Genomic DNA, 15,896 nt, shown 5'->3' on the forward strand with positions numbered 1-15,896 from the left:
CTTGTCTCGTGTGTTGAGGCAGTTCTTGCCAGTGAAGTTCTTGCTACAGCCTATAGACTTGGGGAGCTGCCTAGCTGACACTGGCTCGCTATCAAACCCTCGACACACACTGTACAACCAACTCCTGCAGTATGCAAGTAAAACAAATAATAAACATCAATATCATCATCAACATCACCTCTGCCACTCATTATCACCATAATCATAATCATCAACATCATCATCATCATCATCATCATCATCATCATCATCATCATCATCATCATCATCATCATCATCATCATCATCATCATCATTAATGCATCATCATCAATGCATCATCATCATCATCATCATCATCATCATCATCATCATCATCATCATCATCATCATCATCATCATCATCATCAATGCATAATCATCATCATTATCATCATCATCATCATCATCCTCATCATCATAATTAATAATCAATATTAAAACAAGAGCACCGCCTAGCGGGTGCAGACCGCTCATATATTATTTTTTTTTAAAGGTGAAGGGACATATCTCAATACTTCAATCAAAAAGGGGAGAGGGGTGTTTTTGTTTTTTGTGACGGGTCCCTATGATTTATTACATTATCTTTCAAAAATGAAAAACAAGAAAAAAACAATATTATTTTTTTTTTTGGGGGGGGGGGGAGGGGATTCTTGGGTAGGATGGTTGGACAGCCTTTCAAAAATAAAATAATAAAAACAAATATTTGTGTTTTTTAACCATGTTTTTTTTTGGGGGGAGGGGGGCGGGGGGGGGGGATCGGGGGTGCGGGGAGGGTGGGGGGGATGTTGAGAGGGGGGTACAGTGTGGGTTGTAGTCATTTATTAATTTATTAGATGATCTTTCAAAAATAAGAAAACAAGAGGGCCTGAAAGGCCCAAAGTCGCTCATCTGAGATAACAAGATATTAAAGGGACAAATCTTCTGACCAAGTTTCATGAAGATCGGAAAATTAATGTGGCCTCTAGAGTGTAAACAAAGTTTGACTATAGCCATATAAAGAAAAATGCCCCGCCCCCTGGCAGCCATGTTTTTCAACCAAGTGGCATAATTTTTGAACTCTTCCAAGATATTATTGGGATGAATCTTCTGACCAAGTTTCATGAAGATCAGACAGTAAATGTGGCCTCTAGAGTGTTAACAAGATTTTACTATAGCCATATCAGGGAAAATGCCCCGACCCTTGGAAGCCATGTTTTTAAGCAAACATAATTATTTTCTAACTCATCCAAGATATCATTGAGACCAATCTTCTGACCAAATTTCATGAAGATTGGACAATAAATGTGGCCTCTAGAGTGTAAACAAGGTTTTACTAAAGCCATATATAGCCATATAAGGAAAAATGCCCCGCCCCTGGTGGCCATGCTTTTAAAGCAACCAAAACCATTTTCAAATTCATCCAAGATATCATTGAGACAAATCTTCTGACCAAGTTTCATGATGATTAGAAAATAAATGTGACCTCCAGAGTGTTAACAAAGTTTTACTATAGCCATATAAGGAAAAATGCCCAGCCCCCAAGGTGGCCATGTTTTTCAACCAACCGGCATCATTTTTGAATTTGTCCAAGATATTATTGGGATGAATGTTCTAACCCAGTTTCATGAAGACCGGACTATAAATGTGGCCTCTAGAGTGTTAACAAGATTTTACTATAGCCATATAAGGAAAAATGACCCGCCCCTTGGCAGCCATGTTTTTCAAGCAAACATAACCATTTTCGAACTCATCCATGATATCAATAAGAAAAAATTTCTGACCATATTTAATGAAGATTGGACAATAAATGTGGCCTCTAGAGTGTTAACAAGGTTTTACTATAGCCATATAAGGAAAAATGCCCCGCCCCCTGGCGGCCATGTTTTTCAACCAACCAGCATCATTTCTGAACTCGTCCAAGATATTATTGGAATGAATCTTCTGACCAAGTTTCATGAGGATTGGACAATAAATGTGGCCTCTAGAGTGTTAACAAGATTTTACTATAGCCATAAATAGCCATATAAGGAAAAATGACCCGCCCCTTGGCAGCCATGTTTTCCAAGCAAAGGTTACCATTTTCGAACTCATCCAAGATATCATTGGGACAAATCTTCTGACCAAGTTTCATAAAGTTTGGAAAATAAATGTGGCCTCTAGAGTGTTAACAAGGTTTTACTATAGCCATATGAGGAAAAATGCCCCGCCCCCTGGGGGCCATGTTTTTCAACCAACCGGCATCATTTTCGAAGTCGTCCAAGATATTATTGGGATGAATCTTCTGACCAAGTTTCATGAAGATTGGACAATAAATGTGGCCTCTAGAGTGTTAACAAGATTTTACAATAGCCATATACAGTGTATAGCCATATAAGGAAAAATGCCCCGCCCCTTGGCAGCCATGTTTATCAAGCAAAGGTTACCATTTCTGAATTCATCCAAGATATCATTGGGACAAATCTTCTGAGCAAGTTTCATGAAGATCGGAAAATAAATGTGACCTCTAGAGTGTTAACAAGGTTTTACTAAAGGCATATAAGAAACAAGAGCACCGCCTTGCGGGTGCAGACCGCTCATCTATTTTCTTTTTAAAGGTGAAGGGACTCTCATTTTCAATCACAAAGGAGGGAGGGGTGGATAGAAGAGGGGTGCATTGTGTGGGGGTGTGGACATTTATTACATCATCTTCCAAAAATGCGAAAAAAAAGGAAAAAAAAAAATCGGGGGGGGGGAGGGGTGGGGGGTGGATGGGGGGGGTGGGGATTCTTGGGTGCGATGGTTGGATGGTATTTCAAACATAAAATAATAAAAATAAATATTTGTGTTTTTTAACCGTTTCAAAAAAAATAAATTGGGGGGGTGAGGTGGGGGGGGGGGGGGGGGGTATAGTGTGAGGGTGTGGTGGTAATTTGTGAGATGATCTTAAAAAAAAAACACAAAAAAAAAACAATTTAGGGGGGGGGATTCGGGTGGGGGGAGGGGGGGTGGGGGGGTGTTTCTTGGGTGCGATGGTTGGACGGTATTTCAACCATAAAATAATCAAAATAAATAGTTTAGTTTTTTAACCGTTAAAAAAAAATGGGGGGGGGGAAGGGGGGGTGGAGTCTATTATGGTATGTCAGGTAAGAGTAGTTTTGTCAAAGTATCAATCAAATCTAATCATAAACAAAGAAGTTATGGCAATTTTAGCAAAATTTAATAATTTGACCTTGAGAGTCAAGGTCATTCAAAGGTCAAGGTAAAATTCAACTTGCCAGGTACAGTAACCTCATGATAGCATGAAAGTATTTGAAGTTTGAAAGCAATAGCCTTGATACTTAAGAAGTAAAGTGGATCGAAACACAAAATTTAACCATATATTCAAAGTTACTTAGTCAAAAAAGGGCCATAATTCCGTAAAAATGACATCCAGAGTTATGCAACTTGTCCTTTTACTGTACCCTTATGATAGTTTGCGAGTGTTCCAAGTATGAAAGCAATATCTATAATACTTTAGGGGTAAAGTGGACCAAAACACAAAACTTAACCAAACTTTCAATTTTCTAAGTATAAAGGGCCCATAATTCCGTCCAAATGCCAGTCAGAGTTACATAACTTTGCCTGCACAGTCCCCTTACGATAGTTAATAATGGTTGCAAGTATGAAAGCAATAGCTTTGATACTGTAGGAATAAAGTGGACCTAAACACAAAACATAACCAAATTTTCAATTTTCTAAGTATAAAAAGGGCACATAATTCTGTCAAAATGCCAGTCAGAGTTGCATTACTTTGCCTGCACAGTCCCATTATGATAGTTAGTAAGTGTTTCAAGTATGAAAGCAATAGCTTTGATACTTAAGGAATAAAATGGACCTAAACACAAAACTTAACCAAAATTTTCAATTTTCTAAGTATAAAAAGGGCACATAATTCTGTCAAAATGCATGCCAGAGTTATCTAACTTTGCCTGCCCAGTCCCCTCATGATAGTAAGTAAGTGTACCAAGTTTGAATGCAATAGCATTGATACTTTCTGAAAAAAGTGGACCTAAACGCAAAACTTAACCAAAATTTTCAATTTTCTAAGTATAAAAAGGGCACATAATTCAGTCAAAATGCACGCCAGAGTTATCTAACTTTGCCTGTCCAGTCCTCTCATGATAGTAAGTAAGTGTACCAAGTTTGAATGCAATAGCATTGATACTTTCTGAGAAAAGTGGACCTAAACGCAAAACTTAACCGGACGCCGACGCAGACGCCGACGCCGACGCCGACGCCAAGGTGATGACAATAGCTCATAATTTTTTTTCAAAAAATAGATGAGCTTAAAATGCCCCGCCCCCTGGCAGCCATGTTTTTCAACCAACTGGCATCATTTTCACACTCGTCCAAGATATTATTGGGATGAATCTTCTGACCAAGTTTCATGAAGATCAGACAATAAATGTGGCCTCTAGAGTGTTAACAAGATTTTACTATAGACATATATAGCCATATAAGGAAAAATGCCCCGCCCCTTGGCAGCCATGTTTTTCAAGCAAACGTAACCATTTTCGAATTCATCCAAGATATCATTGAGACCAATCTTCTGACAAAATTTCATGAAGATTGGACAATAAATGTGGCCTCTAGAGAGTTAAGGAGGCAAATGTTGACGGCACACGACAGACGACACACGACTGACAAAAAGCGATCACAAAAGCTCACCATGAGCACGTTGTGCTCAGTAGAGCTAAAAATGGAAAACAAGAGCTGTTACCATAGGATGACATATGCCACCCAAAACCGATTTTTGGAAACCTAAACGCAGATTGCGAAACCTTAACGCGGCCCCTAAGTTCAAGGTGAAGGTGAAAGGGGTAAAAATTTGTGTGCATATGTATAGGCCTTGTCCAATTACACATGCATACCAAATGTGAAGGTTACATCTGAAGCGACATAGAAGTTATGAGCATTTTTCGAAACCTAAACCCAGATTTCGAAACCTTAACGGGGACCCTAAGTTAAAAGTCAAGGTGAAATGGGTAAAAATGTGTGTGCATATGGAAAGGCCTTGTCCATATACACATGCATACCAAATATGAAGGTTAAATCTGAAGTGACATAGAAGTTATGAGCATTTTTCAAAAAAGTGTGACGGACAGACAGACAGACAGACAGACGGACAGACAGTGCAATCACTATATGCCCACCTTCAGGGGCATAAAAATGCCAGGGAGCAGTCTACAATTAATAAAGCTAAATCAGACGATTTGTAACTTCCAATATCAATAGCCTGCATGTTAACTGTCAATATCATATTTCATCCATTTTCAGAAAATGGTTTGTCCCTGTATTATCAGTGAAATGTAGAGTTCACTATATGCATAGCCTATGTGTAGGTTGACTATGGATTTATACTTCAGTGTGATTTAAAGAGGAATGTAGGGCTTAAACAGGCAACATAATTCCGCTATTTACAAGGTTAAATTTAGTATATATTGGTAAATATACTACCCGTAACTTAAAGATGGTGTGGTGTACAAAAATACTCATTCAATAGGGAAAGGGATCATTCTAATATACGTGAGAACAAAACATTTCAGAGCAAAAGACAGTTCACAATATCTACTGTAAAATGGCAACTTCTCTAGGATCAGGTCATAATAGTTCAGATTTAGTGAAGGACTATGTTTGTGGAGGTTGTGAAAGTAGAAACATTTATGAAAGAGCAGATTATTTTTGTGCAACATGTACAAAGTTTTTCTGCAGAAAATGCATTGATCCTCATGATCAAATATATGCAAACCATTCCCAATATGGAAGAGGAGAAACAAATAAATGGCCCCTTACAAAGACAATGGAGGATTTGCTACTTAAATGTGATTTGCATAAAGACAAGAAACTGAAAATGTTTTGTCAGGACCTCAGTCAGCTGTCTTGCACTGATTGTGCTTTTCTGAATCACAGGTAAGTTGCACACAGTCATACAATAAATGGGGAAATCTCAAATGGTACAAACAAAGCTTGACCAATGAAATCCTTTCCAAATCACATACCATATACCACATACATGTACCAATCCACCATTCATGTTTAAATGAATCAAACTTTGGGAATAAAGGGGTTTTGCCTTGATTGTACCTTGGTATTAGTGGTCACTTCAAATGTCAATCGCAATCCTAGCTAAGTATTTTGATTGTAACATACTGGGGTTTTAGAAAGTAGGTGGCATTCAATGGAATCAACAAAATAGGTGTCTTTTTCGGCATAGCTGTATTAAGCCAGCTTTTCACCTTACCTGACCTTTGTAAGTGTCCAATAAAATTCAAATAAAATTTCCCGCGGCTAGGTACGAATGAATACACTTCATTTATTCCATTGGCTGATTTGAGTATACCACCAGAACATTGGAAAAATATCCGCGTCTTTGTAACACTGTTTTACTGCATGAAACAATTTTATCTCTAATGAAAAGGCTTAATAGATAGAACAGTTTTACACTCAATTCTCGACATCAATATAGTTTGTGCGTGCACCTTTTATTTTCAGAGGATTGCCAGGGCAAAAGCGTTTATACTTAAAGGCTATGTTCTCATATTTAGTACTTACTTCCATATTCCTGTCAACATGTTAACATGTAAAAGTATGAAGAGCAGTGAAAGCGAGGCCTCACTTTAATGCATTGCATTTCAACCCGCGAGGTATCGGGTCAATTCGCGGCCAGTGTGTGAATGTCAGAGTTTATATACAGGTCATCACCGGAGTTAGCGGCCAGTAAAATAATCATTATATAATAAAGACGCTATCCGTGAACTAGGTGAACTGGAATTTTCCTTAGACCAGAAATTTGTTAAATGAAGATATTCAGCAATATAATTATGGTATGTCAGTAATAGATTCTTAAAACACTGTATTATGTGAATTGGGAATAAGACATCAAACTGGGAATGGGCATCATTTTGGTGATTTTCTCAAACAAAACTATTCATTTTATGATCTACATTTATTTTTGTAATATATTATCTATCATTTAAGCTTAATAAGCAATTTTCCATGACTTTTTCATTAACAGTGATTGTATTTTTATCATTTAAAGTGTATTTTTAAACCGTGTCCATGCGCGGCATGGACACAGTTCATTTCATGAGTTTTTTTTTTATTATTAATAAAAAATCCAGTTTTGAAGTAAAATCAATTTAAATGATGCTATTATATATGCAAGTATCTGTTTTAATTATAATTTGTCAAACTAGATAAATACAACATATAAAACTGCATATAATGCACTTTTGATAAAACACAATTTATTCCCAAATTGATGTCTTATTCCCAATTCACATAATACAGTGTTTTAATGTGTTTTCAACAATACGATGATAAATATTATTTTTGATTAATAATAATTATTCCACCATATTGACTAATGTATTAAGCATGAGCGCGATGATTCTCGATACTGTTAATAATCGAATCAAATAGCAATGCCCAACAAACCACTAAAACAGGTTTGTTCGAAGAACGCGCCTATAAATACTGATACTTCGTGTGTGGCCGGTTGACTCATATGTTTTATTTTCACTCCCATTATTCTTTTGGTTTTCTGTTTTGTATCTATAGGTTTAAGCCGCGAAAACTCTGCGTTAACATCCCGTACTGCGTGTGATGCAGCTAAGAACTGCAAAGAAAAAGACATTCGCTATCCTTGATCTCATTCATTGAACTATCAACGCCATATATCTTTTTTAAAGATATTTCTTGTTTGGAGTAGCTGTATAACCAAACTTTTCACCTTAGCTTACCTTTGTAAGCAACCAATCAATTTGAATATAAAGTTTCCCGCCGGTTATAGGCCTGAAACTTTTCGAAGTAGAAAACGTGCAATCTACAAACAGTTTTCACGTTTACCATATTCTGTTATTCAATCGACTTTCTATTTTTGGGAGGTATAAGGTATGAAAAGGGATACTACAGTGCGTTTAGATACAATGTTAATAAACTGCTTGTTCAGCATGAAACAATTGTATCTCTAATGATAAGGCTTGAGAGACAGAGCAGTTTCACACTCAACTCTTGACAGTTTTTGTGTTCCCCTGTATATTGCAAAGATTGTCAGTGCCAGAGCGTTTGTACTTAAAGGCTGTGTTCGCATATTAAGTAATTACTACCATATTGCATTCTGTGCACTCGCATATTTCAGATCATATAAGTATTGTTGTTCAATAACCTGATATACGCTTTGACGAAAATATTTTAAATTGTTTTCGAAATAAACCACTAAACATGTAAATTTATAAAGCTTTCAACAAGCAGTCGTTCCATCAGTGGAATCGTTACCTCACTTTAATGCATTGCATTCCAACCCGCAAGGTATCAAGGTCAGCTCGCATTCAGTAACAGAAACGCTAACCAAGTGAACTTGAAGTTTATTTTTATTAGAAAGATAGTAAATAAAGATATTTGGCAATATTATTATGGTATGTCAATAATAGAATCTTAATGTTTTTTTTTCAATAATGCATGATAAGTACCAGTTTTGATTAATTTAAATAGAAATATTCCACCATATAGACCAATTTACTAAGCATCAGCACGATGATTCATGATACTATTAAAATCAAATTGATCAAATCAAATAACAGTGTCCAACCACTAAACCAGATCTGTTCGAAGAACGCGTGTACATTTTTTCAAAAATGTATGGATGATTTCTTGTGTTGCTGGCTGACCTATATGCTTTCATTTATTTTCATTCTTCTTGTGTTTTTCTATTGTGTTAATGTAGATGTCTGATTAATAATATATAATAACCCAGAGCACCGTATAATGGTTGCCAACGCTCGGCTGCGGTTGCAGTTTTGAATAAATGAAAGCTTATCAGATTTTTTTTTTTAAAGGTCACAGTGACCTTGACCTTTGACCTAGTGACCAAAAAAAGGATGTGGTGTGTAAAACTCATCAAGGTGCATCTACATATGAAGTTTCAAGATGTAGGTGGAAGCACTTTGAGTTTAGAGCCAATGTTCAAAAGGTTAACAAAACGTAAAGGTTTTAGCACGTCGCGGACAGCGAAAGAAACGACGAGCTAGCTATGACAATACCTCGGGTTTTCTCCAAATACAGCACCCCATAATTGATTTGTGTGTGATACATCTTGGAACTTTTGATCGTTCGTCAACATCGACCACAATCAACACCGTATATCTTTTTTAAATATATTTCTTGATTCAATCTTCAGCTGAACTTCACAGTTGTTTAACGCATTTTACAGTTAATATAAACAAGATTAGAGTGTTAATGGCTGAAATGTTTGAAAGATTATTGATAGATGTCTATATTACAAAATTGGGCATACTTTGGTTTTTATGCACAACCTTTAATTGATAAGGTTTTTGTCGGTACATGACTATATGCTCATCATTACTGTTAAATTCTTGTTTATAAAACTGTCAAATTCTTGTTTACAAAACTGTTAAATTCTTGTTTATTAAACTGTTTAGTGTTAAATAGATCATGATTTTTTATTTATTTTAGGATAAGTTTTTAATTTAGACTCAAAATGTTTGGCAAGACATAACCTGCTTTGCAAATTATAAATTTGATAGTTGTTTATGTTTTATTGTAGTAAGAAAATGCATGCTCACAAATGATTCATGTGTAATTTTGATTCTTGTTGCTATTTCAGACAGTGCACAAATGTGGCTCTTATTTCTGAGTCAGACAAAAACCTGTCATTGGATATGCAACAGTTGTCAAACAAACTGCAAACTATTGTTGATGAACTAAATAAGTTTAAGATTAAACAAGAGGCCAGCATTCAATCCGTGGAGGTATCATGTAATCAAAAATTGCTAGAAATCCAAGACCTGCGAAAGAAATTAAATGCTGCTTTGGACAGACTAGAAAATACAACATTGAAAGAATTGGATGAAATTCGGACCACAATGCTAACCTCTCTCAAAAACGATGTTGACACCTGCATCAAACTGAAGGATGACTTAAAAACACTCATTAAAGCTGTAAATGGCCTTTGTGATAAGAGCAAGAAAGAAATTGAGTTCATAGCCAGCAGGAAATGTCTGGACAAAATACAAGAGTCAGAGTCATATCTGAAGGAGAACCATGTAAAGGTGCAGAGTTTGATGATATTCCAAGCAAACGCTGACATGGAGCAGTGCCTGTCTAAACAGTCTAGTCTAGGGAAGATTGTAGACAGTATGCAGTCTCTTAAAATGAAGATAAATCGAGACCAGGTGTTAACGGTGAAGAGGAGATTGGAGTATACTGTGAGCATACCAAGTGACACAAGTCAGTCTTACTTCAACATTGGCATTTGCAGCCTGCCTAGTGGCCAGGTCATTGTTGCAGATTACAATAATAAGAAAGTGAAGCTGTTTGACCAGCATTACAATGTGTCCAGTCACTGTGATGTGTCTGGTCCTCTATTGGACATTTGCCAAATCACATCCAGTGAGGTGGCTGCAACTTGCAATAAAGATGTACAATTTATCTCTATGAACAATGGGAAGCTGTTGAGTGGGAGGAAGATTTCATTACAGCACTATGCCAAAGGTATTGCCCACCATAAGGGAGAGTTGTATATCACCTCTGGCACTGCCCTGTACCACTACAATATGACTGGAACACTTGTGAAAAAACTGTTTGAGGATGCTGGAGACACTTTTACAGGTTAATGTAATTTTTTATTAATACACATACAAAATTATATATATTGTTGATACTTTAAAACTCTTAAATTTTTAAAATTATTGTTCTGAACAAAAATGTAAAAAAGTAAGTAGTGTTAATGCATATATCATAACCCTAATCTACTTATATACAACACGTTAATTGTTTTGCAGTGTTTTACTGTGCAGTGAATCCTGCTGGGGACAAGATCTATGTCACCAACAACCAGCAGCACAAGCTCCTTACTCTGGCTACAGATGGGACCCTGATATCCACCCTTGAGCACCCTGAACTACAATGCCCAAGGGGTGTACACATAACACCTGCAGGGCAAGTGTTAGTCTGTGGATACACTTCCAATACTGTCATACAAGTGGATCATGAGGGAAAAAAGAAACTAGCAACTCTGGCTTCACAAAGAGATGGACTCAGCCAACCAGCCTCTGTCTGCTACAACACCAACATACCAGATCATTGTGGGACTAAATAATAACAGTAAAATCATCGTTATGGACTTGCAATAGCTCTTCCATTGGATGAAAACATGTACATAAAACTATTATATAAACGTAATTGCCCATTTTTCTTTGAATGGCTTATTCAGTATGAGCAATTTATATCTAGGTAAAGAACAAGAGCTGTCACCATAGGATGACATATGCCCCCGAAAAACGCTTTTTCGAAACCTAAACACAGATTTCAAAACCTTAACGCAGTTCCCAAGTTCAAGATGAAGGTGAAAGGGGTAAAAATTTGTGTGCGTATGGAAAGGTCTTGTCCATATACACATGCATACCAAATATGAAGGTTACATCTGAAGCGACATAGAAGTTATGAGCATTTTTCGAAACCTAAATGCAGATTGCGAAACCTAAACGCGGACCCTAAGTTGAAGGTCAAGGTGAAAGGGGTAAAAATGTGTGTTCGTGGAAAGCCCTTGTCCATATACACATGCATACCAAATATGAAGGTTACATCTGAAGCGACATAGAAGTTATGAGCATTTTTCGAAACCTAAATGCAGATTTCGAAACCTAAACGCGGACCCTAAGTTTAAGGTGAAGGTGAAAGGGGTAAAAATTTGTGTGCGTATGGAAAGGCCTTGACCATATACACATGCATACCATATATGAAGGTTGCATCTGAAGTGACATAGAAGTTATGAGCATTTTTCAAAAAAGTGTGACGGACAGACAGACAGACAGACGGACGGACAGTGCGATCACTGTATGCCCACATTCGGGGGCATATAAAAATTTATTATTATTATAGGTCATTCAAAGGTCAAGGTCAAATTCAACTTGCCAGGTACAGTACCCTCATGATAGTAAGAAAGTATTTAAAGTTTGAAAGCAATAGCATTGATACTTCAGTAGTAAAGTGGATCTAATCACAAAAATTAACAAAATATTCAAAGTTACTAAGTCAAAAAAGGGCCATAATTCCATCAAAATGCCAACCAGAGTTATGCAATTTGTCCTGTACAATCCCCTTATGATAGTTAGCTAGTGTTCCAAGTGTGAAAGCAATAGCTATGATACTTAAGGAATAAATTGGACCAAAACACAAAACTTTACCAAATTTTCAATTTTCTAATTATAAAAGAGGCCATCATTCTGTAAAATGCCAGTCAGAGTTACATAATTTTGCCTGCACAGTCCTCTTATGATAGTAAGTAAGTGTTGCAAGTATGAAAGCAATAGCTTTTATACTTTAGGCCACTCCAAATTGATTTGTTGGTCATCGGATTTGCCACAACGATTTTTTCAAAATGGATTTTTTTTATTTACCGCTAGCACACATTTTTGTGTCCTTCTGTAACCATAGCGCATGTGTGTTTTTTAATTTGTGGAAAAAAAAACGCAATCTTGCAGAAACAATTTTGACGCTAAATACAAATGCCAAATATAGTGTTTCATTACCTTTTTAATAAAAAATTTGATCGAGATTACCAGAAAAAATGGCTTCCTGCATGAGCAGCACGTTTCGCTGTCCTGACCGTTTTAAAAAATTTCGGTGAAAAGTTGCTGCAGCTAACCCTTATAAATATAAACATATCTGCGACAAACTGTGACTTGTTTGAATTTGTTTGTTCACGTTCGAACATGCAACTATCAGAAGATACAGTTGAAGCATGTTCAATTTCAAACAACATTGGGAAACACGACGTAAGATTTTTTTTTCATTTTCTTCATTAAATGGGCATATGGACGGTATTTCCCTATATGTAGGCAAATTTTTCCAATAACACAATTATAAATGAACAAAATATAAACATAAAATATTTAAAGACTGGTTCTAAAAGTGTCACGGGGACAAGGTTGTATAAGTATTAAAATACATGGTTGACGGAACATGTTTAACAGCTATGTATTTCAGAAACATCAAATAATTTCTTTGCAATGTATACATTTATTTCAGAAAAATACAATACCATACTAGCCATTGATATGCCCCTTTTAAAAGGTAGAGACAATGGATTATATGCATGGCCTTTGTCCGACTGTCTGTCATTATCATTTTGATGATTGTCCCTCTTTAAGTGCTATTGCAACATGGTATACCTTTTCACAGCTTCCACTTTTTAAAACTTCAAACAAATATAAGCAGCAATAGGTAGACATGTGTCCCTCACTTCAATGATATGGTTATATTTCGTAGTCAATGGTCATAATTATGCAACTTACTCCTATAAATATCATGTCGATATATGTCAACCTCATATCGTTTAACGTCAATTTGCTGTAGCAAACTAGTCATAGAATATGTAAAATACTTTAGTTTTTTATTAATCTGTATATATAATGTCCTTTTTATGTTCTATGCCCAGTGCTATTGTAAGAGGAAACTTAATGCACTAGGCTGGGAAATAGGCACTAGGCTAAGTACCATGAAGTTCATACACAATATATAAGCCGGCAGGTATCTCTCTCAACTGTTAATTTCATGACTTACTGCTATGAATAGCAGATTTAAATGTAACCACCTTAATAGTTTGATATTGTGATTCATAAACATTTATTACATTTTCTCCTGATCAACTGTAACCTTTTGGAAGTATACAAAGGTGAAACTAGCTTTAGACTTGTGTTCTACATTTTAAAGTTTAAGTGCTGAAACCTAATTTTAGTGCATTTTTATTTGAAAAGTATGTTACTCATAGATATAGTATTGCTTGTTTGTACAGAGATTCCTTTCTTTGTATAAGAATTGATTTAAATGTAAAATATAGCTGTCTAAACCTGTATCTCTTGTTAATGCAATATTTTTCTATCAAAATGTGATTTTTTTTATTCTTCGCTCTTTGCTCGCTCGAGAATTTTCCTTTTTAAATGTTTTTTTTTTTTTTTTTCGCTTGCCTCTTCAACTTTTTTTCAAAAAAATCCGTAGACCAACACATCAATTTGGAATTGCCTTAGGAATAAAGTGGACCTAAACACAAAACTTAACAAAATTTTCAATTTTGTAAGTATAAAAAGGGCACATAATTCTTTCAAAATGCCAGCCAGAGTTATCTAACTTTGCCTGCCCAGTCCCTTCATGATAGTAAGTAAGTGTGCTATGTTTGAATGCAATAGTTCTGATACTTTTTGACAAAAATGGATCTAAACACAAAACTTAACCGGACGCCGACGCAGACCCCGACGCTCAGGTGATGACAATAGCTCTTTTTTTTCTTCAAACAATAGATGAGCTAAAAGTTGACAGGGCCATAGACCCTTTTTTTTACCTTAAAAAAACAATAAAGTAAGAAATCAGTGAGCAAGGATTGAGATTTACCAACAATTTTCTGAAAATTTGGCAAAATTAAAAGTGAATTACTGTGATTGTAAAAAAGCTGTTTTTCTGTTAATCATACTGAGTTTCAATTGAACGCTTCACATTGCAGGTTTAATTGATTTTGTACAATTATTCTAATGCAAATAGACATACCCGGTAACAAAAACTTAACATATTGGCCTTCCTCCCCTATGTACAAATAAGGGAAACAAGTAAACCCCAATGCTGGGCCTGGGGCATTATTTGAACAAACTTGGTAGAGGAACATCATGCCATGTTACATGACAAATAACAAACCTTTGTGGTTTCAGAAGAAAAGATTTTTTTTTAGGTTTGCTCTATAATGGATAGCAGTAAACTCCATGGCAGGGCTAATTTTGATCCAAGGGGCATGATTTGAACAAACTTGGTAGAGGACCAAAATGTGATGTTGCATGCCAAAAATTTATCCTCTGAGTCTTGTCTTTTTAGAGATTTCAAAAGCTATTTGTCTGTCTATACAAGTCTACAGTTGAAACTGACCTAACGGCCACCTGAATTTACCGGTCACCTGCAGACAACGGTCAGTCTGGAATCCCCCCGACGAAAAACACTCTATATTACACCTGAATTGAACGGCTACCTGTCCATAACGGCCAACGGCCACTATATTCAACCCCGAAATTCATGTTTGAACTGAAATCAATGGTCACGCGTCAGTCGTCTCGAGTCGCGAAAATTAAAAACACTGCACATCATTAGTTTGTCTATTTTGCGGTTAAAGCGTTTGATTGCGGTAATTGCCTTTGATAATATAAAAGCGGCCCGCTGCGAGTAAACAAATAATAAGGTGTTGAGAAGGTTTGTTTTCTGGGGATAATTGTGGGGGTTTCTTCAACAGAAAATATGTCAGAGTTTTTGACACGTTTAAAGTAATAATCGCTAATTAAATGACCGCTTATTAGTACAATGTACTTACAACATTGAGTATCGATTTTAAAATAACATTTTCGGATCACTCTTTAAAGGAGCTTTCTAGCGTTCACAACAATTTAAAAAGCAATCGGAATAATAAATTACGGAATAACAATGAGTGGTAAACGTAAGTTCCTCACATTAGAGGAGCGAGTCAAGTGTTTGAAACTGTTTGAATCTGGAAAAACTTCGCGTGAAATAGCAAGTGAGCTTTGTGTTGGATGTACACAAGTGCAGAGTGTGCTTAAGCGTAAGCAAGAAATTATGGAGGAGTATGAATCGAATGCAAATGTGAGTTTGAAGCGTTGTATTTTGTATGACGTTAAGGAATTAAAATGCTTTTTGTGTGATGTTTGCGTACGAATAAATTTGAACAACCATTTTACGTCTTTTTCTTTGAATAAGAACGGTACAATATCACCGTACTATCGGTTTATGAAAGCGAATCCGCTTTTTAGACTTGTACGGACGTGACGTCAACGGCACGTGACAAATTTTATTTACTGAATGATTGA

At 36.1% G+C, this 15,896-nt stretch overlaps 4 protein-coding genes across 12 annotated transcripts in view; 3 read left to right on the forward strand and 1 right to left on the reverse strand.

Moving 5' to 3' along the window:
* LOC127874834 (ras guanyl-releasing protein 3-like) overlaps positions 1 to 15,896 on the forward strand; it is a 296,898-nt gene that overhangs the window by 156,433 nt on the left and 124,569 nt on the right. The gene's annotated exons all lie outside the window — the stretch shown is intronic.
* LOC127874832 (DNA polymerase eta-like) overlaps positions 1 to 15,896 on the reverse strand; it is a 220,026-nt gene that overhangs the window by 29,063 nt on the left and 175,067 nt on the right. The window lies entirely within an intron of this gene.
* The window catches only part of LOC127874838 (uncharacterized), a 180,765-nt gene that overhangs the window by 18,236 nt on the left and 146,633 nt on the right, over positions 1 to 15,896 (forward strand). The window lies entirely within an intron of this gene.
* Positions 5,309 to 15,896, forward strand: part of LOC127874836 (uncharacterized) — a 62,434-nt gene continuing 51,846 nt past the window's right edge. Inside the window, exons 1-3 of one of the 3 annotated variants that reach the window (XR_008047128.1) lie at positions 5,309 to 5,928; positions 9,644 to 10,647; positions 10,821 to 11,782. Coding sequence is in view for 2 of the 3 variants with exons in the window: in XM_052419473.1 (XP_052275433.1) it covers positions 5,597 to 5,928; positions 9,644 to 10,647; positions 10,821 to 11,088 (1,604 nt within the window). In the remaining variant the exon portion in view is untranslated. The remainder of the gene's footprint in view (positions 5,929 to 9,643; positions 10,648 to 10,820; positions 11,783 to 15,896) is intronic. The other 2 variants (XM_052419473.1, XM_052419474.1) reach the window with 2 other exon arrangements.

The sequence above is a fragment of the Dreissena polymorpha genome, chromosome 3, assembly GCF_020536995.1.
Source record: "Dreissena polymorpha isolate Duluth1 chromosome 3, UMN_Dpol_1.0, whole genome shotgun sequence".
Classification (NCBI taxonomy): Eukaryota; Metazoa; Mollusca; class Bivalvia; order Myida; family Dreissenidae; genus Dreissena; species Dreissena polymorpha.